Source organism: Dreissena polymorpha, chromosome 14 (assembly GCF_020536995.1).
Source record: "Dreissena polymorpha isolate Duluth1 chromosome 14, UMN_Dpol_1.0, whole genome shotgun sequence".
NCBI classification, from domain to species: domain Eukaryota; kingdom Metazoa; phylum Mollusca; class Bivalvia; order Myida; family Dreissenidae; genus Dreissena; species Dreissena polymorpha.
The window spans coordinates 20,258,024-20,280,304 of record NC_068368.1 but is presented as its reverse complement, the minus strand read 5'-3'; the positions used below and the strand labels follow the sequence as shown (position 1 = coordinate 20,280,304).

The 22,281-nt window shown below is 38.2% G+C and overlaps 1 protein-coding gene across 2 annotated transcripts in view; it reads right to left on the bottom strand.

Moving 5' to 3' along the window:
• Positions 1-22,281, bottom strand: part of LOC127856854 (uncharacterized) — a 39,970-nt gene that overhangs the window by 5,679 nt on the left and 12,010 nt on the right. For both annotated transcript variants that reach the window (XM_052393006.1, XM_052393007.1), the window contains exons 6-12: positions 21,055-21,177; positions 19,757-19,804; positions 18,463-18,565; positions 17,350-17,466; positions 12,213-12,326; positions 11,653-11,735; positions 3,834-4,041 (exon numbers count right to left, since the gene is read on the bottom strand). In XM_052393006.1, the coding sequence (XP_052248966.1) occupies positions 3,834-4,041; positions 11,653-11,735; positions 12,213-12,326; positions 17,350-17,466; positions 18,463-18,565; positions 19,757-19,804; positions 21,055-21,177 (796 nt within the window). The remainder of the gene's footprint in view (positions 1-3,833; positions 4,042-11,652; positions 11,736-12,212; positions 12,327-17,349; positions 17,467-18,462; positions 18,566-19,756; positions 19,805-21,054; positions 21,178-22,281) is intronic.

Genomic DNA, 22,281 nt, shown 5'->3' with positions numbered 1-22,281 from the left:
AGTGTTGTAAAAGATACTCTCCGAAAATTGAGAGCAATTAATTACGGAAAAAAAACTTATGTATGACAAGAGCTGTCAGAGGACGTGCGCTCGACTATTCAAGTGCTTGACAGTATAACGTAAGCCATCATTGGGGAATTGTTCATATTCAATAATTTATTAGACAATCTTTCAAAAATAAAAAAGGAAAAAACAATTTATTTTTTTTGGGGGGGGGGGGGTAAAGGGGGGTAGGGGGTTGAGAGGGGGGTATAATGTAGGGTGTGGTTATTTATTAGATGATGTTTAAAAAAAAACAAGGGCTGTTTGTAAAACATGCATGCCCCCCATATGGGCTGTCCGTTGTAGTGGCAGCCATTGTGTGAATACGATTTTTGTCACTGTGACCTTGACCTTTGACCTAGTAACCTGAAAATCAATAGGGGTCATCTGCGAGTCACGATCAATGTACCTATGAAGTGTCATGATCCTAGGCAAAAGCGTTCTTGAGATATCATCCGAAATCATTTTACTATTTCGGGTCACCGTGACCTTGACCTTTGACCTTGTGACCTCAAAATCAATAGGGGTCATCTGCGAGTTATTATCAATCTACCCATGAAGTTTCATGATCCTAGGCATATGCATTCTTGAGTTATCATCCGGAAACCATTTTACTATTTCGGGTCAACGTGACCTTAACCTTTGACCTAGTGACCTCAAAATCAATAGGGGTCATCTGCAAGTCATGATCAATCTACCCATGAAGTTTCATGATCCTAGGCCCAAGCGTTCTTGAGTTATCGTCTGACAACCACCTGGTGGACGGACCGACAAACCGACCGACCGACATGAGCAAAGCAATATACCCCCTCTTCTTCGAAGGGGGGCATAAAAATTTGGGGGTGGTGGGGGTGGGGGGGGGGTGGGGTGGTAGGGGGGTGGGGGTTGAGAGAGGGGTATAATGTGGGGTGTGGTAATTTATTAGATGATGTTTAAAAAAAAATAGCACCGCCTTGCGGGTGCAGACCGCTCATCTATTTTCTTTTGAAAGGTGAAGGGACTCTCAAGGGGGGGGGGGGGGGGGGTTGGACGGTATTTCAAATTTCAAACATAAAATAATAAAAATAAATATTTGTGTTTTTTAACCATTTCAAAAAAAAAAAATTGGTGGGGGGGTGGGGTGGGGGGGGGGTATAGTATAGTGCGAGGGTGTGGTGGTCATTTGTGAGATGATTTGAAAAAAAAATAAGAATAATTAGGGGGGGGGGTGGGATTCGGGGGGGGGGGGGGGTAGGTGGGGGGGGGGGGGTATTCTTGGGTGTGATGGTTGGACAGTATTTCAAACATAAAATAATAAAAATAAATATTTGTGTTTTTTAACCGTTTCAAAAAAAAACCAATTTGGGGTGGGGTGGGGTGGGGGGTATAGTGTGAGGGTGTGGTAGTCATTTGTAAGATGATCTTAAAAAAAAAAGAAAAAATAGGAGTGGGGGGGGGTGATTCGGGAGGTGGGGGGGGGGTGATTCGGGAGGTGGGGGGGGGGGGGGAGGGGGGAGGACACGGGGGATGGTTTGGGTGGAGTCTATTGTGGTATGTCAGGTAAGAGTAGTTTTGTCAAAGTATCAATCAAATCTAATCCTTTTACTATACCCTCATGATAGTATGCGAGTGTTCCAAGTATGAAAGCAATATCTATGATAGTTTAGGGGTAAAGTGGACCAAAACACAAAACTTAACAAAATTTTCAATTTTCTAAGTATAAAGAGCCCATAATTCCGTCCAAATGCCAGTCAGAGTTACATAACTTTGCCTGCACAGTCCCCTTATGATAGTTAATAAGTGTTGCAAGTATGAAAGCAATAGCTTTGATACTGTAGGAATAAAGTGGACCTAAACACAAAACTTAACCAAATTTTCAATTTTCTAAGTATAAAAAGGGCACATAATTCTGTCAAAATGCCAGTCAGAGTTACATTACTTTGCCTGCACAGTCCCCTTATGATAGTTAGTAAGTGGTGCAAGTATGAAAGCAATAGCTTTGATACTTAAGGAATAAAATGGACCTAAACACAAAACTTAACCAAAATTTTCAATTTTCTAAGTATAAAAAGGGCACATAATTCTGTCAAAATGCACGCCAGAGTTATTTAATTTTGCCTGCCCAGTCCCCTCATGATAGTAAGTAAGTGTATCAAGTTTGAATGCAATAGCATTGATACTTTCTGAGAAAAGTGGACCTAAACGCAAAACTTAACCGGACGCCGACGCCAACGCCGACGCCAAGGTGATGACAATAGCTCATAATTTTTTTTCAAAAAATAGATGAGCTAAAAATGGGGGAGGGGGATGTTGGGGGGGGGGGGGGGGAAGGGATTCTGGGAAGGGGCGTGGGGTATTGTTTGGGTGGAATCCATTGTGGTATTCAGGTAAGTGTTGTTTTGTCAAAGTAATAATAAAGTGTGATCATAAATAAAGAAGTAATGGCAATTTAAGCAAAATGTTCAATTATCTAAGTGTTAAAGGGGCCATAATTATGCCAAAATGCTTGATACAGTAGTCTGCTCTTGTTTATAGGTTGGGGTCATGTTGGTAAACAAGTATGCAACATATAAAAGCAATATGTCAAAGGATATAGGAAAAATGTGGGGTAGTACGCAAAATTTAACATAGATTTATCAATAATATGCATATTCTAAGTATAAAAGGGGCCATAATTATGACAAAATGCTTGATAAGAGTTGTCTGCTCTTGTTTAGAGGTTGGGGGTCATGATGGTTAACAAGTATGCAAAATATGAAAGCAATATGTCAAGGGACATTGAAAATAGTTGGGGTAGTACGCAAACTTTAACATCTGCTGCATATTCTAAATGGAAAAGGGGCCATAATTATGACAAAATGCTTGATAGAGTTGTCCGCTCTTGTTTATAGGTTGGGGTCATGTTGGTAAACAAGTATGCAAAATATGAAAGCAATATGTCAAGGGACAAATAAAATATTTGGGGTAGTACGAAAACTTTAACATGTGGACGCTAACGCAGACACTAACGCAGACACTAACGCAGATGCTCACACCGATGCCGGGGTGAGTAGGATAGCTCCACTATATATATTTCATATATAATAGTCGAGCTAAAAATGTAGAGTCACGAAAAATAATGATTTTGGCTTAAAAAGAGGTTTCAGCAAACTAAGAGTGTCTCAAAACTTAGAGTTCGTATGGTTTTGTAATACCATTCGTTTAGAAGTGTGTAAACATTTTAGGAGTAAAATTACAATGTTTAATGAAACCAGCCATTCAAATTATTGGTAATGATTGTCACTCGCATGTATGCTTTCAACTTTATTTTTTTTATTTGGCCCATGTATAAGACGCACTGGGATATAGAACAATGGCAAATTTTGTTTGGTAGCGTTTTTATCTCCAAAAAAACAACACTTTCTAACAAAATAAAATATCAATAACATTTTCAACAATATGCTGGATATGAACTGAATATGCATGTATTGCATACTATCGTTCTGTTCCTCTTTTGAATGAAATCTTTAACCCTTTCCCTCTCAGAAGCAAAGTGAAAATGGCTACGTGCAAACAGCATAAAACCAGAAAAGCCTGCGAGTAACTTGCCGTCTGTTCAGGATTTATGCTGTTTGCTTCTCATCAGTATCTAAAGGTTTGGGAATAAAGCCTTCAAAACTTGAATCTAGTAAGAAATGTCTTTAATTAAATTTTACTTTCTTATGGACTACAAATGCGTATAAAAACATTTTAAGCAGTAAAGGGTTAATGAATCTAGCAAGTGTTACATACATCTCTCCACATATGTCACAGATCCAGCAAGTGTTACTTACATCTCTCCACATATGTCACAGATCTCCATGTGGTCCACGTGCTGCTGGTGCAGATGCAGGTCACGAGCCTTACTGCTGGGCAACTCCAGGTGGCAGTAGGGGCATGTGTGGGACTGGGACTGCATACCAGCCATGTGGCATCCATTGCAGTGAGACTGCAAGTCCTCGCGGCTGTTAAACACAGCACCACACACATCACACCTCACATCTACAAAGAAACACGCTGATGCAGTGAGATCTAGAAGTTAATGGGAGGCAAACAAGAGCACCGCATAACGGGTGCCACGCTCAGCTACGAAACAGAGGGGGTAATCACGTGATAGTCAAGATGGCGACGTCCATTCCGAGACGGTTATTTTTCGCCGTTTTATACCCTTTATTACTTCTGTTTATTTTTTAAATGACGCTCACTTCCCAGCCATATCAGTAAAAAGATGATAAGCGTATTTATTTCTTATTTGAATTCGCTTTATATCTCAACTTTACTCCCCGCAAATGTTCTTAGTGGAGCCCTAATAAGGTCATCCCGCTAAGAAATTTTGCACGGAGTAAAGTCGAGATATACAGCGAATATTACTATGAAATGAAAGCCAGTAACTTTCTTCCTAATATGGCTGGAAAGTGAGCGGACTAAAAAATAATAAAACAAGTAATACAAGGTATAAAACGACAGTAAATACCTGCCTTGGCATGGACGTCGCCATCTTGTTTGTCACGTGATTACCCCCTCTGGAAAGCTTGTCAGAATTATTATTTTTTTAGGTCACAGTGACCTTGACCTTTAACCTAGTGACCCAAAATGGGTGTGGCGTGTGGAACTCATCAAGGTGCATCTACATATGAAGTTTCAAAGTTGTAGGTGGAAGCACTTTGATTTTAGAGGCAATGTTAAGGTTTTTGTTAAAGTTTTATATTAGAGGTCACAGTGACCTTGACCTTTGACCTAGTGACCCAAAAATGGGTGTGGCATGTAGAACTCATCAAGGTGCAACTACATATGAAGTTTCAAAGTTGTAGGTGGAAGCACTTTGATTTTAGAGCCTATGTTTAAGTTTGATATTAGAGGTCACAGTGACCTTGACCTTTGACCTAGTGACCCAAAAATGGGTGTGGCCGTGTTGAACTCATCAAGGTGCATCAACATATGAAGTTTCAAAAATGTAGGTGGAAGCACTTTGATTTTAGAGCCTATGTTAAAGATTGATATTAGAAGTCACAGTGACCTTGACCTTTGACCTAGTGACCCAAAAATGGGTGTGGAGTGTAGAACTCATCAAGATGCATCTACATATGAAGTTTCAAAGTTGTAGTGGAAGCACTTTGATTTTAGAGCCAATGTTAAGGTTTTAGCACGACGCCTACGGCAGACGGCGGACAAGCTGGCTATGACAATAGCTCGGGTTTTCTCGGGGAATAACAATCAAAAGTTATATTAAATCCTCCCTTGCATACAAAGATTTCTAAGGAAATCCAGATGGTTAGATCCACTCACTCAAATCCAGATGGATAGATCCACTCACTCAAATCCAGATGAATAGATCCACTCACTCAAATCCAGATGGATAGATCCACTCACTCAAATCCAGATGGTTAGATCCACTTACTCAAGTCCAGATGGATAGATCCACTCACTCAAGTCCAGATGGATAGATCCACTCACTCAAATCCAGATGGAAAGATCCACTCACTCAAGTCCAGATGGATAGATCAACTCACTCAAGTCCAGATGGATAGATCCACTCACTCAAATCCAGATGGATAGATCCACTCACTCAAATCCAGATGGATAGATCCACTCACTCAAATCCAGATGGATAGATCCACTCACTCAAATCCAGATGGTTAGATCCACTCACTCAAATGACCAACGAGCATAAAATGACTTTCTTACAACAGCTGTTTCAACTAGACCCTGTCTTGAAATCACCATTATCACATGATTACCCATTTAAACAAGATATGTGTTTGTAATAAACACAATGCCCCCCATTGTGCCGCTTTGAAGCGATATATTTGACCTTTGACCTTGAAGGATGACCTTGACCTTTCACCACTCAAAATGTGCAGCTCCATGAAATACACATGCACGCCAAATATCAAGTTGCTATCTTCAATATTGCAAAAATTATGACCAAGGTTTAAGTTTTGGGACACACACATACAATGAATGAATGAATGACTGACTGACTAACTGACTGAAGGACAGACAGGCCAAAAACAATATACAGTCCAAACCCTCTTAAGCAGCCAATCAAGGGAAATGGCCAAATTGGCTGCTTAAGCGGGGTGGCCTCTTAAGAAGGGGTAGGGTCATAGGGAGTCTGGAGTTGATGAGTGCATGGCCAACTGTTCAATTTTTGTATAAACAAAATGATGACCGGAAGTAGGGGTTGGACTGTACCCCCGATCATTCGATCCGAGGCATAAACAGCAATTGTTGCTAAATTATCTAGAAATGGATGCGCAGTTGCGCACCCACCTCTTCAATATTTCAAAATCACATAATACATAGCACAGTTATGGACCAGACAAGAAAACATACTTCAACTATAAACATATTGGAAAAATGCCAAAACTCCAGTAGCTGCTGTGACATTGACCGACCATGAAGTAAATGACATGTTTTATGCATGCAATACACCATCTTGATATGATGCTCATTGGAGCCAATTCATATTGAAATCCAATAATGCAGGACACAATTAAGGGCTATACATGAACATGTACAGGGGTGACAATATATGCCCTTTTGCCATTAACATGGGGGAGGGGGCATAACAAGAGCTGTCAGAAGACAGCGTGCTCGACTTTTAGAGTGCTATACAGTATAACCTAAGCCATCATGGGGAAATTGTTCATATTAAATAAGGTCAAGGTAATATAGTCATCTTCTAAGTGGAAGGGGACCATAATTGAAACATATTGGTCGCTTATTTCTTTAAAGAAGTTGTACTTTATAGACAATTCTGAATTCAGGTATATTTTCCACAATCTATTGGACATTTGTAAAGACATAAAACAAACTAATAAGATTTTATTTCAAGTTTGATAGCAATATCTTGGGTGGGATGGTTGGACAGTCCTTCAAAAATAAAATAAATATTTGTGTTGTTTTTTTTAACCATGTTTTAAAAAAATCTTTTTGGGTGGGGAGGGTGGGGTGGGGTGGAGAGATGGGTATTATGTGGGGTAGTGGTCATTTATTAGACGATTTTTCAAAAATAAGAAAAAAAAGGGAAAAAATAATAATTTTATTTATTTATTTATTTTTTTTTTTGGGGGGGGGGGGGGAGGGGGAGGTTGCGCGTTGGGGATGGTTTGGGTGGATTCCATTGTGGTATGTCAGGTAAGTGTTGATTTGTCAAAGTATGAATCAAATCTGATCATAAATAAAGAAGTTATGGCAATTTAAGCAAAATTTATTAATTTGACCTTGAGAGTCAAGGTCATTCAAAGGTCAAGGTCAAATTCAACTTGCCAGGTACAGTGCCCTCATGATAGTAAGAAAGTATTTGAAGTTTGAAAGCAATAGCCTCGATACTTTAGAAGTAAAGTGGATCTAAACATAAAATTTAACAAAATATTCAAAGTTACTAAGACAAAAAAAGGCCATAATTCCATTAAAATGCCAGCCAAAGTTATGCTATTTTCCCTGTACAGTCCCCTTACGATAGCGAGCGAGTTTTCCAATCTGAAAGCAATAGCTATGATACTTTAGGAGTAAAATGGACTAAAACACAAAACTTAACCAAATGTTAATCCATCTAAGTATAAAAGGGGCCATAATTTTGTCAAAATGCCAGTCAGAGTTACATTACTTTGCCTGCACAGTCCCCTTATGATAGTTAGTAAGTGTTGCAAGTATGAAAGCAATAGCTTCAATACTTTAGGAATAAAGTGAACCTAAACACAAAACTGAACCAAATTTTCAATTTTCTAATAATAAAAAGGGAACATAATTCTTACAAAATGCTTGATACAGTTGTCTGCTCTTGTTTATAGATTGGGGTCATGTTGGTAAAGAAGTATGCAAAATATAAAAGCAATATGACAAGGTACATAGACAAGAGCTGTCAGAGGACAGCGCGCTCAACTATTCGAGTGCTTGACATTATAACGTAAGCCATCATGGGGAAATTGTTCATATTCAATAACTTATTAGACAATCTTTCAAAAATAAAAAAAGGAAAAAAAATATAAAAAATTAGTGGGGGGGGGGGGGTTGAGAGGGGGTATAATGTGGGGTGTGGTCATTTATTAGACGATCTTTCAAAAATAAAAATAGGGAAAAAAAAAAAAAAATTTTGGGGGGGGGAAAGGGGGGGTAGGTGGGGTGAGAGGGGGTATAATGTGGGGTGTGGTAATTTATTAGATGATGTTTAAAAAAAAATGGGGGGGGTAGGGTCGGGGGGAAGGTGAGAGGGGGGTATAATGTTGGGTGGGTGGGGTAATTTATTAGATGATGTTTAAAAAAAAATGTGGGGGGGGGGGCTGGTGGGGGGGGGGGGGGGGAGGGATTCTGGGTAGGGGCGTGGGGTATTGTTTGGGTGGAATCCATTGTGGTATTCAGGTAGGTGTTGTTTTGTCAAAGTAATAATAAAATGTGATCATAAATAAAGAAGTTATGGCAATTTAAGCAAATTTTCAATTATCTAAGTGTAAAAGGGGCCATTATTATGTAAAAATGCTTGATACAGTGGTCTGCTCTTGTTTATAGGTTGGGGTCATGTTGGTTAACAAGTATGCAACATATAAAAGCAATATGTCAAAGGATATAGGAAATATTTGGGGTAGTATGCAAACTTTAACATAGATTTATCAATAATATGCATATTCTAAGTATAAAAGGGGCTATAATTATGACAAAATGCTTGATAGAGTTGTCTGCTCTTGTTTATAGGTTGGGGTGATGTTGGTAAACAAGTATGCAAAATATGAAAGCAATAAGTCAAGGGACAATGAAAATAATTGGGGTAGTACGAAAGCTTTAACATTTGCACGCTAACGGAAACGGAAACGCAGACGCCGGGGTGAGTAGGATAGCTCCACTATATATATTTCATATATAATAGTCGAGCTAAAAATATTTGAAGTGGTACACAAACTTTAACATAGATTTATCAATAATATGCATATTCTAAGTGCAAAAAGGGCCATAATTCTTACAAAATGCTTGTTACAGTTGTCTGCTCCTGTTAATAGATTGGGGGTCATGTTGGTTAAGAAGTATGTAAAATATGAAAGCAATACTAGTATGTCAAGGGACATAGAAAATATGTGAGGTGGTACGCAAACTTTTATATAGATTTATCAATAATATGCATATTCTAAGTGAATCAAGTTAAAATTCGTTAAATTGATATCCTCCGCCAATATTCTTCTGGACACTCATACCAAGTTTCAATGAAATCCGCCAAAGCACTTCCAAGATATGGCTCCGGACAAACAAAAAAGCATTTTTTTCAAGATACAAAGGGCCATAACTCTGTTATTAACAGATGGTGTACAATGCCATTTGGCGTGCATCATCCTATTATCCATATATATACTCATACCAAGTTTCAATGAAATCCGTCAAAGCACTTATATGGCTCCAGACAGACGGACGGAAAGACGGACGGACAACGCCAAAACAATATCCCTCCGCCTATGGCGGGGGATAAAAAGGGCCATAATTCTTACAAAATGCTTGATACAGTTGTCTGCTCTTGTTTATAGGTTAGGTCGTGTTGGTAAAGAAGTATGCAAAGTTTAAAAGCAATATGTCAAGCGAAATAAGAAATATTTGAGGTGGTACGCAAACTTAAACATTCCAACGCTCACGCTCAGGCTAACAGGAACGCCGACGCCGAGGTGAGTAGGATAGCTCCGCTATATATATATTTCATATATAAAAGTCGAGCTATTTTTTCCCATTAAAACAAGAAACCGTCGGAGACAGGCGATGCTCCCCAAAGTTTTTTTTTTTCACAATATTGCACTATATATTCAGATAAAAGGAAACATCTTGAGGGCACAGTAGTTGGGGGGGAAAAGAATTTTTTTATATAAAATTTCAAAGAGCCATAACTCTGTGAAAAATCATCTGACCAGAACCCGCTGATAATATGCACATCTACTCTTTGAAGTGAAGCTTCCCATAAAGTTTCATTGAATTCCGGTCATAAGTTGCTGAGAAATAGCCCGGACAATAGTGTTTTTCCCAGGAGGGCAAAGGGGCATGGCGCATTACTTTCAAAAAGGGCATTTTAGCGCGCAGTTTAGGCAAAAAAGGGCAAAAACGTTCCATGTTATTTGCTCCACGAAGCAGTTGTGGAAAAAATAACATATAAACAAGCACATTTAATGGTAATAGATGTATTTAACTTACTATGATTTATATTAATATATTTACCTTGCAATGAACATTTAAGTTCCATGCTGTTTCAATAAACTGTACAGCACGACAAACATAATAAAGCAATATATGCATATGAATCTGATTATACACAGATCCACTAACATATAAATGAAACCATGTTTGTATTATCCCATTTTCTAACAATAATCTCGACAGATGTTTAAAATAACATTGCGAGTAAATTGAATTCTAACAATATGCAAACACTCGTTTCCGTGACATACATCCACCGAGTAGATTACAAATAAATAAATTATGTTGTTGCTATCTAAAACATTTTTATGCATCGTTGATTATCACAGACATTTCATTTATTCCTTCTTAATGTATAATCTCCATCGTTAGTTCGATCGTTTACGACGTGTATAGTCCGCCTTGTTGATAAAATGTCAAATGATGTAAGCGACAGGTGCGCATAGCAACGTTAAATCGTATACGCGATTAGTATTTTGTTAAATTGGTATACGTCTCGGTAATTATTTCAATAATTAGATCTAATTATCTTAAAGACGAAATCGATAAAGAATAAATTTGTTTGTGAATTTAAAAGTAATTATGCGTAAAAAAATATGTTTTGATATAACTGAATAATGCATGCAAAGCACAATTGCCACAAGAATAACATCGAATTTTTCATCAAATGTCTCCGAAGTAATGATTATATCGTGGAGGAGTACACATTGCCGAGCGAAAAGTGCGCTTGGTATAACATAGCCTCCGGCATTATCGATTGATACTGACACGGGGTTATTCACGCATGACTAATTCACAGCTTTGGGGCAGCCAGTAAGACCTAATCGAGCACTGTTATAGATTAAATCTGCTCAATTAAATATAGTTGATTAGACGTTGACGCCTCTCGAGTAAATCAAGCACAGTCGGAGCGTCACAGACAATCAAGGAAGCTGATTTTGCGGACCAAGTTAGATCGTAAGGCAAATTTCGTGGCGAAATTTGCCTTTGAAAAAAAGGGCGCGTGGCGAAATTTGCTTTTAAAAAGGGCAGCGTGGCGATCCGGGAGGGCGGCGTGGCTTTTCGCCACGCTAAAATGGCCTGGGAAAAACACTAGACAAGAATTGCACTATATGTACAGTTAATGGAAAATTTCAAAGGGCCATAACTCTGTGAAAAATCATCCGACCACAACCTGCTGATAATATGCAAATCTGCTCTTGTTAGTGAAGCTTCCCATAAAGTTTCATTGAATTCTGGTCATTAGTTGCTGAGAAATAGCCCGGACAAAAATTGTGCCATACGGACACACGGACGGATGGACGGACAGACGAAGCGGCGACTATATGCTCCCCCCTAACATTTTTTGGGGGAGCATAAAAAGGAATATCGTCCAAAAAAGCATGGTTTGGACATACATACCTGTACATTAACGTTCATCTAAATGGCTAGCTGCTAGGTACCTACCATAACTCAACTGTTTGCCAGTGTTGATGGGCACATCATGTCTTTGATGCAGATGCACCTTCACCAATCTCTTGTACTTTGATCTATTTAAAGCCAAACATACCATCCAGTCAATCACAGTTAATGGCGAAGAATGATAGTTGTTAAGAATAACTTCATTTCATTAGCACTTCAAAATGAAGTTTTAAATAACAACATATACAATAACAGAAATCTCTTTAAATTTTTAATCAATTTTGTAAGAAAGACTATCTTGTAAAATAATTCAGTTGTGAACAGTTACTTTTTTACAATAGAAAAATATGATCCCCATTGTGGAAAAACTGGGCTTAATGCATGCACTTAAAGTGTAAACCCAGATAAGCATGTGCAGTCTGCACAGGCTAAAAAGGGACAACACTTTCTGCTTACACTGGATTTGTGTTTAGAACAGACCTTTTAACAACAAAAAAAACCATTTAGAAAGTGTCATCCTTGATTAGCCTGTGCCCAAGGCCATGTACTAGGCGCAGTTTTTATTAAGAGAGAAAGTTTTACAAAAATATACAACTGCCACTTGCCTGTATCCACAGTTATCAAAGGGACATTCAAACATAACAGTTCTAGCAGGGCAAACATCGCCATGAGCAAGTTTATCCTTCAGACTGGAAAACTGTCTAAAACATGTCCTGCACCTAAATATAAACAGTATATTTTTTTTAAATAATGTCTGATAACCAGTAATACTTATAAATAACAGATTTTTTTTTTAAAGGTAAATAAATATTGTGTGGAGAAAAGCGCTGTATTTGAAAGTAATTCAGTAATATGTAGGCTAACGAAGGATATATACACCGATAGGTACACCTGTTTACTGGTACTAGGCACACATACTTGACATCTCAACCAACTTGAATAAGAGTTATTGGGCAATTGCAAGTTAGCATTATTTCATGACAAATCCTAAAACTAGTCAGTAACGCCATTTCCAATAGAACTAGTTAGGTCAAAATCGACAACATGGCAAGAAAGCCAGAGGCCCTTAGGCGCTAACATGAGAACCCAAGAAACTTGACTGTTCTGAGCAAGAAGGTTTCACTAGTTTTCACAATATATTAATGACGAAATATGGACGAACACACATATATACCTGGCGGCCATGCTTAAAAACACACCCATCAGTTGCTTAATCAGCCCAGAAATAATGGAAAAAAAAACATTTGTAAATTTTCTGCGATAGTTTTCACATTTTCGTCTGAGAAATATATACAAGCAAATTGCAGGTAGATTGTGCAAAGAAATGTCACTTCTTCAGTGTTCACACGGTTTTATCTTGATCTGTGACCTAGTTTTTGATCAAACAAGACCCTGTTTCAAACTCAGCCAAGATATGAATAGGACAAATATTCTCGCCAAGTTTCATAATGATTGGGTTATAAATGTAGCCTCAAGATTGCTCACAAAAGTTTCATTTAGTGTGAACTATTAACCTAATTTGTGATCCCACATGACCCAGGTTCATTACAAGTGGTAACAACAGTGGGACAAATGTTCCAACCAAGTTTCATGAACATTGGGCTATTAATATGGCCTTCAGAGTGTTCACGATCTTTTACTTTGATTAAATCTGGTGTCCTAATTCTTGACCCATTGTTGCATTCATTCAAGATATCAAATTTGGCTTTTTTTCATCAAGTTTTATGAAGACTGGGCAATAAATATGACCTCTGTTGTATTCACAAGTTTTATCATTTGACCTGTAACCTACCTGTAACCTACTTCATGACCCAATGTTTCAAAGTTTTTATTAATATTTGGCAATAAATGATGCATCCAGAGTGTTCAATAGTTGTTGTTTTTAATTTGACAAAGTGACCTAGTTTTTTAAACCACATGACCAAGTTTCTAACTCATTCCAGATATCATCAGGTCAAATGTTCTCTTCATGTTTATACAATGATTGGGCGTTAAATGAGGCCTCAAGAGGTTCGTAAGCTTTTTTTTAATTTGACGTAGGGACTTTGAAACAAAGGAAAAAGATTATTTTCTGTGCAAACATTCAGCATCACAAAAAGGGTCATACTTATGTGCCTATTTATGTGATTTGTAAATTGAGAACACAAACCTTGTTTCCCATAACACTTTTTAAGTTAATTAAATATGTATGAGGGATTAAAGTACAATTTAGTGCACATAGTAAATTCAATACTGGTTTCCTTCCCTTGTTTCTGTTAAAAGTATATCTTGATTTCAACGGAAGTCTGTACACAAAAACCCTGTATTTTTTCACTTAACTGAGAATACTCAGTTAATAGAATACTTAATTGAACAAATACTGGTTCTTCAATTATTGTAAACAAAAAACCCTGCCAGCTTTACTAAATAGCCATCAAATACACCCTATAACCCTTCTTATGCGTTTTTGTTTTGTAGGACGCCGTGGCGTTGTGGATATGTCGTCCGCCTAGCGATCGGGAGGTTATGCGTTTGATCCCCACTGTGGCAGTGTTCTTTAGATCTCCCCCATAGACACAAGGTACTGGTTCTAGTCCCAGGAAACGGAATCGAGAGCGTTTAAAAGAAGCCTTAGGATTTCTATGCAATTGAGCTTAAGTAGGTTTAAACTAACGCATTGTTTATGTTCACCCCCTTGAATAAATCCAGTCATAGGTAATTCACAAATGCAGTGTTGAAGTCAAACAACAAACACAGACAGAAGTGAGAACACAATAAACAAGAGATGTGTTTGTCAGAAACACAATACCCCCTATTGCGCCGCTTTGATATACAATTTCAATATTTCATTTGGCAGGTTTAGATTTTATCTCCCTTCTAAAGCTTATAACTTCCCTTGGATTGTGTTTTTTGACTTTTGACCTTGAAGGGTGACCTTTCACCACTCAAAATGTGCAGCTCAATGAGATACACATGCATGCCAAATATCGAGTTGCTATCTTCAATATTGCAAAAGTTATTGCAAAACTTTAACCAAGGTTAAAGTTTTGGGACACACACATACAATGACTGACTGACTGACTGACTGACAGACAGACAGGCCAAAAACAGTATATCCCCGATCTTTCGATCTGGGGGCATAAAAATGCTCACCTTGAGCACAGGTGAGCAAAAAAATCAGTATAGTTTAATATCTTGTGCTAAGATACATATTAGTTTGACTTTTATCCAGGGAAATACATAATTTAACACAAGATGCGTTTGTGAAACACAATGTCCCCCTATATGACGTTTGACCTTGTAGGATGACCTTGACCTTGACCCTTCACCACTCAAAATGTGCAGCTCCATGAGATACACATGCATTTCAAATATAAAATTGCTAGCTTCAATATTGCAGAAGTGACATTACATGAGCAATTTTGACCCATATATTTGACCTTGAAGGATGACCTTGACCTTGACCTTTCACCACTAAAAATGTGCAGCTCCATATGATACACATGCATGCCAAATATCAAGTTGCTATCTTCAATATTGCAAAAGTATTCATAAAACAAGGGCTGTTTGTAAAACATGCATGCCCCCCATATGGGCTCTACGTTGTAGTGACAGCCATTGTGTGAATATGTTTTTTGTCACTGTGACCTTGACCTTTGACCTAGTGACCTGAAAATCAATAGGGGTCATCTGCGAGTCCTGATCAATCTACCTATCAAGTTTCATGATCCTAGGCATAAGCCTTCTTCAGTTATCATCCGGAAACCATGTTACTATTTCGGGTAACCGTGACCTTGACCTTTGACCTAGTGACCATAAAATCAATAGGGGTCATCTGCGAGTCCTGATCAATGTACCTATGAAGTTTCATGATCCTAGGCATAAGCGTTCTTGAGTTATCATCCAAAAACCATTTTACTATTTCGGGTCACCATGACCTTGATCTTTGACCTAGTGACCTCAAAATCAATAGGGGTCATCTGCGAGTCATGATCAATGTACCTATGAAGTTTCATGATCCTAGGCATAAGCTTAATTGAGTTATCATCTGGAAACCATTTTACTATTTCGGGTCACGGTGACCTTGACCTTTGACCTAGTGACCTGAAAATCAATAGGGGTCATCTGCGAGTCATTATCAATCTACCTATCAAGTTTCATGATCCTAGGCATAAGCGTTCTTGAGTTATCATCCGGAAACCATTTTACTATTTCGGGTCATCGTGACCTTGACCTTTGACCTAGTGACCTGAAAATCAATAGGGGTCATCTGCCAGTCATTACCAATCTACCTATGAAGTTTCATGATTCTAAGCATAAGCGTTCTTGAGTTATCATCCGGAAACCATTTTACTATTTCGGGTCACCGTGACCTTGACCTTTGACCTAGTGACCTGAAAATCAATAGGGGTCATCTGCCAGTCATTATCAATCTACCTATGAAGTTTCATGATTCTAGGCATAAGCGTTCTTGAGTTATCATCCGGAAACCATTTTACTATTTCGGGTCACCGTGACCTTGACCTTTGACCTAGTGACCTGAAAATCAATAGGGGTCATCTGTCAGTCATTATCAATCTACCTATCAAGTTTCATGATTCTAGGCATAAGCGTTCTTGAGTTATCATCCGGAAACCATTTTTCTATTTTGGGTCACCGTGACCTTGACCTTTGACCTAGTGACCTCAAAATCAATAGGGGTCATCTGCGAGTCATGATCAATGTTCCTATGAAGTTTCATGATCCTAGGCCCACGCGTTCTTGAGTTCTCATCCGGAAACCACCTGGTGGACCGACCGACAGCCCGACATGAGCAAAGCAATATACCCCCTCTTCTTTGAAGGGGGGCATAATAAGCGCTTTGGGCCACATATATTTGACCTCTGACCTTGAAGAAAGACCTTGACCTTTCATCACTCAAAATGTGCAGCTCCATGAGATACACATGCATGCCAAATATCAAGTTGCTATCTTCAATATTGCAAAAGTACTCATAAAATGAGCGATTTTGGTAACATATATTTGACCTCTGACCTTGAAGGATGACCTTGACCTTGACCTTTCACCACTCAAAATGTGCAGCTCCATGAGATACACATGCATGCCAAAAATCAAGTTGCTATCTTGAATATTGAAATACTGCAAAAGCGAACATTAAATTAGCGATTTTGACCCATATATATGACCTTTGACCTTGAAGGATGACCTTGACCTTGAGCTTTCACCACTCAAAATGTGCAGCTCCATGAGATACATATGCATGCCAAATATCAAGTTGCTATCTTCAATATTGCAAAAGTTATTGCAAATGTTAAAGTTGGCGCAAACAGACAGACAGACAGACAGACAGACAGACCAACCAACAGACAGGGCAAAAACAATATGTCCTCCACTACTATAGTTGGGGACATAACAAGAGCACCGCGTAACGGGTGCCAAGCTCGGCTGTGAAAGCTTGTCAGATCACAGTGACCTTGACCTTTGACCTAGTGACCCAAAATTGGGTGTGGCATGTATAACTCATCAAGGTGCATCTACATATGAAGTTTCAAAGTTGTAGGTGGAAGGACTTTGATTTTATAGCTAATGTTAAAAACCTTTACAAACCTTGACACGGACGGCGGACACGACGAGCTGGCTATGACAATACCTCGGGTTTTCTCCGAAAACAGCCGAGCTAAAGATTAATGCTTCTTCAAAAATCATTTAAGGTGATAGAACTACAACTTACCAGATTATTAGACAGCTTGTTTAGCCTCCTACCTGAATGTGAGCTGTTTATTTCGATGAGCTTTAATCTTATGCTGCATCAGCTGGTGCCATGAGCTGACTGTTCTGTGGCACACACAGCACCGGGGTCTAGACTGTCCCATCCTTGACCTTCAACAAATACATAACAAATATGAGCCTAGCTCTCGGAAATCTGGGCTCAATAAATGTGCGTAAAGTATTTCCTAGATTAGCCTGTGCAGTCTGCACAGGCTCATAGCGGGTGACACTTTCCGCCTCATTTGGATTTTTGCTCAGAAGAAACTTATTTTAATGAAACAAGATATGTGTCCATAGGGCACAGATGCCCCCTCATTACAGTTTTGTCTAAAAACTCCACATGCGTAGATAACTCAACCTTTATCTGAAAGTCATGCAGGTAAACTCAGACTAAAAATCTAAATATCTAAAAGCTTTTCGTAAAAAAAGTCTGGAAAACTGTACATTGAAAAGTGTTAAGAGAAAATTCCAAGGCCCGCAACTTCGTCAAATATCAATTACCAGAACACAACTATAACTAGGTATCATGTCAATATCTCAAAGTGTAAAGAAAAAACTCCACAAACGAGTGCCAGATGGACAGAGAGACTAAGAGATGGTCTGTCCAACTGATATATACCATCCTACCTTGGCCCAAAAACCCAAAATAAAAGTAGAAAGTGCCTCTGATTAGCCTGTGTGTATTGCACAGGCTCATCTGGGACATTACTATTCCCTCATCCATTCAGCCATTCCCCCCAAAAAGCTCATACAATCTTGTAAGAGAGCAACAAGAAGTCATTGAGTGTATTGCATACAAATGTGAGGTAATATTCATGCAGCATGGTTCTTTCTTAAGCTTAATTCTGGGGGCCACTAAACTAGAAACAACAAATTATGTGGATTTGGACAAAGACATCACACATGGAATGGACAGAGTTGGGTGATTATCTCAAACATAACTGATACTTTTATGTTCTGAATGTATTTTTGCAGTATTCTGTCTAAAGTTTTATAGTTTTAGTACGGTAAGCCATTTGCCTTGACCTTTTCATTATCATTGATTGACCTTTTTTATCATTTTCATTGCATTTTTTTTTAAACAGATCCTCCCACCCCTGCACTCACCTTGAGGTGGCATGTTTGAGCCTGTAGTGCAGCCTTAATGACGGGCCTGACCTCACCACCAGCCTGCAGAGCCCGCAGTGGAAGTAGCGACCGGACTTACGGCCTGAAAAAATGCCACAATATAAACCCGTAAACCACAGGACTGGGTCAATATTAACCCTTTACCCCTTAGAAACGCACTTTGATGCGTTTGTAGTCCCTTAGAAAATCTTATTACATTTAAAATCTTCTTTACTTGAATCAAGACTTTATTTCCAACCTTAAGATACTGATGAGCAGCAAACAGCATAAAACCTGAACAGACTTCCAGTTACTCACTGGCTGTTCTGGTTTTATGCTGGTTGCAAAAGCCATTTTCACTTTGCTTCTAATAGGTAATGGGTTAACTCTAGAGGCATAATTTGAACACACTTGGTCCATGGCAATCATACATTATTACATGCCAAAAACAAACACCACTTAAGAAGTTTATAAATGTATATGTTATCAGTAAACATTATAAGTATAAGCATGTGTATTAAGATACCAAATCAAAAGCTTTAAATTTCCCATAAATGTGACGTGCACTTTTCAGTCTGTAAAATTGTTCAGCCACTTGGTTAACTGCGCACATCTGTCATCAGCAGTGCACAACTTAATAACAATCTGTCTGATGTCTGATAAACAGAACCCTTTTTATGTATGTTTACAAAAGGAAATAAACTGGCCCCGTGTTCACAAAACGATTCTGCAATCCAACATCGATTTTAACTGACATCCATTGTTATTTTTGCCTATCAATTACAATGGAAATCCATTTTCAATGACAAGCAAAATCGATTTTCGATTGCAAAAAATGTTTTGTGAACACGGGGCCAGGATTCAACATATTGTCCGGTTGAGAGAGAATTCTGGTTTAGAGGGGATCGGGTTAAGAGGGGTTCCACTTTATAATAATACATTCTTTTACAGTTTGGAAACATAGAAACTATTCGAGTGATTTTTAAAAAAATGAGTCATCTCCTTAAACCACCTTCAAACACCAAAACATCAAAGTTATGGCCTGTGATATAGCATGAAAAGTACATTGTCATAAATGCAAGGCATCTCCTATCCAAAGTTGAAATATCAACATATTCTATCAGTACCAAACATAATGGGATTGTTTAGTCCATGGTGTGTTATAACTTTTGCTAACAGGAAATAACACTAGTATGGAAATACCACTTCACATTTTTTTCATCTTTCAAGGTAAAAACATAAAATGCAGGTAAAATCTGTATTTTACATTTATATCACTAACTGTATGGCCCACCTGTAAACGCTGGTTTTCTTTTTCGAATGTTGTGGTGGTGTCTTGGTTCTGAAAATTGAGATTTAATGTAATTAAGACAGATCCAATAGATCGCCTAAATCCGCCTTCATTCATTAAATTATAACAGACTTTACAATTGAGCCTAATTCTGGGAAAACAGGGCTAAACAACAGGGCTAAACACACAAGTGTTTAAAGTGTTGTCCCAGATTAGCCTGTGAAGTTCATACAGGCTAATCTGGAATGTTGCTGTGGCTTTACTGGATTTTTGCTAAGGAGTGTCTTTCTTTAAACAAAATCTTTTAAACAAAATCTACGATAAAAGCAGGAAGTGTTGCCTTTGATTCGCCTTTGCTGACTGTACAAGCTCATCTGGGAACACATTGAACGCACATGCATTAACCCTTTGCATGCTGGGAAATTTGTAGTCTGCTAAAATGTTGTCTGCTGAATTTCTAAAATTAGCATTTTCTTTGATTTTTTTTCAAAGAATACAATCAGAATAGCAAACAGTTTGGAACCTGATGAGACGCCACGTTCTGTGGCGTCTCATCTGGATCTAAACTGTTTGCAAAGGCCTTCAAAATTCGGTTCCAGCACTGAAAGAGTTAAGCCCCATTTTTGCCAGAGCAAGGCTAAAATCTATTCACCTCCAAAATGAAAACTACTGGAAGTTGAACTAAAATAAATGTGAAAGAGAACAATTCTCAAACTGCGTCTACATTTTTATATATTGCTAATGATTATATTATCTTTGCAGAAGGAACATGTGACACAAGTATCAGTATCAAGTATCAGTATAGTTTAATATCTTGTGCTGAGATACATATTAATTTGACTTTTATCCAGGAAAATACATAATTTAACACAAGAGCACCGCATAACAGGGTGCCATGCTCGGGAAAGCTTGTCAGAATTTTTTTTTTTAAGAGGTCACAGTGACCTTGACCTTTGACATAGTGACCCAAAAAGGGTGTGGCATGTAGACCTCATCAAGGTGCAGCTACATATGAAGTTTCAAAGTTATTGGTTGAAGCACTTTAATTGTAGAGCAAATGTTCAAAACCTTGACAAAATATTAAGATTTTAGCACGACTTGGATGACGACAGACACGACACAACGAGCTGGCTATCACAATACCACGAGTTTTCTCCGAAAACAGCCGCGCTAAAAATTGAAGAATTATTGGAAGTAAAACTACAGAATGATTATGGCAATAAATGTTTTCAATGCATATATTATCTACCAAGTGCATTGGAGACTATGTCCAGATTGTTTTCAATGCATATATTACCTACCGACAGCATTGGAAACTGTGTCCAGAATGTTTTCCAAAACAGTGTACGTCTCAGCGATCGATTCATGAGCCACTTTCATGTGGGCTTGTAGGGACCTCAAGTTAGCACACTCCCGACCACAAGCTAGTATTCAAACACAAGAACATTTTAAACACAGCTTAACAAAAATTGTATCATAAGGATTAAGTGTAAGACCAACAAGAGATGTGTTTGTCAGACACAATGCCCCCTATTGCGCCGCTTTGAAGCCATAAATTTGACCTTTGACCTTAAAGGATGACCTTAAATTTGACCCTTCACCACGAAAAATTTGCAGCTCCATGAGATACACATGCATGCCAAATATCAAGTCGCTATCATCAATATTGCAAAAGTTATGAAGAAGGTTAAAGTTTTGGTTAAAGTTTTTGAATTTGTTTTTTTGACCTTTGACCTTGAAGGATGACCTTGACCTTTCACCACTCAAAATGTGCAGCTCCATGAGATACACATGCATGCCAAATATCAAGTTGCTATTTTGAATATTGCAAAAGTTATGACCAAGGTGAAAGTTTTGGTTAAAGTTTGGGACACACACATACAATGACAGACAGGCCAAAAACAATATACCCCCGATCTTTCGATCCGGGGGCATAAAAACAACTTCTAGTTAAAATGCAACCATGTAGGATTTCTTCCAAACTATAGTAAAATAATAAGTTTTCTTCGGTATCTAAGAAACATTTCTATATTTGCTAAAGACTACCTGAGTTTCTACATATAAACACTTTCAATACAATAAATGACAAAATGATACAAGGAAGCAAAAAGAATGGCTGTTTTCCCAGCCATGATCGTTTTGAACTTCAACTGTGTCCTTGACCATGTAAGTGCATGAATGCCTTTGATTCATGAAAATCTCTTCATGTGTGTAAGAGATATGAATCAGGTACCAATATGTTACAAAGAGACCTTGGATTCTTATAGACTGCCTATCTTTTCTTGCAGTGAATTAACAATCAGAACAAGGCCATAGACTGAAATAAAGGTGTGTCGTAATGAGCTGAAGCAGAAAATTTTGCTTTTTTTAAAAACCATAAAGCTAAACTTAATAAACATAACTCTGACCTCTGAAGTATCTGGTACATTTAGGCTGATAATCAAACTTGGCTGCCATTTATGTAAAGAAGCATGTCCAGAGAAATAAGTTAACGTTTAATATAAATTGTACTATCTAGAGAGCAGAAA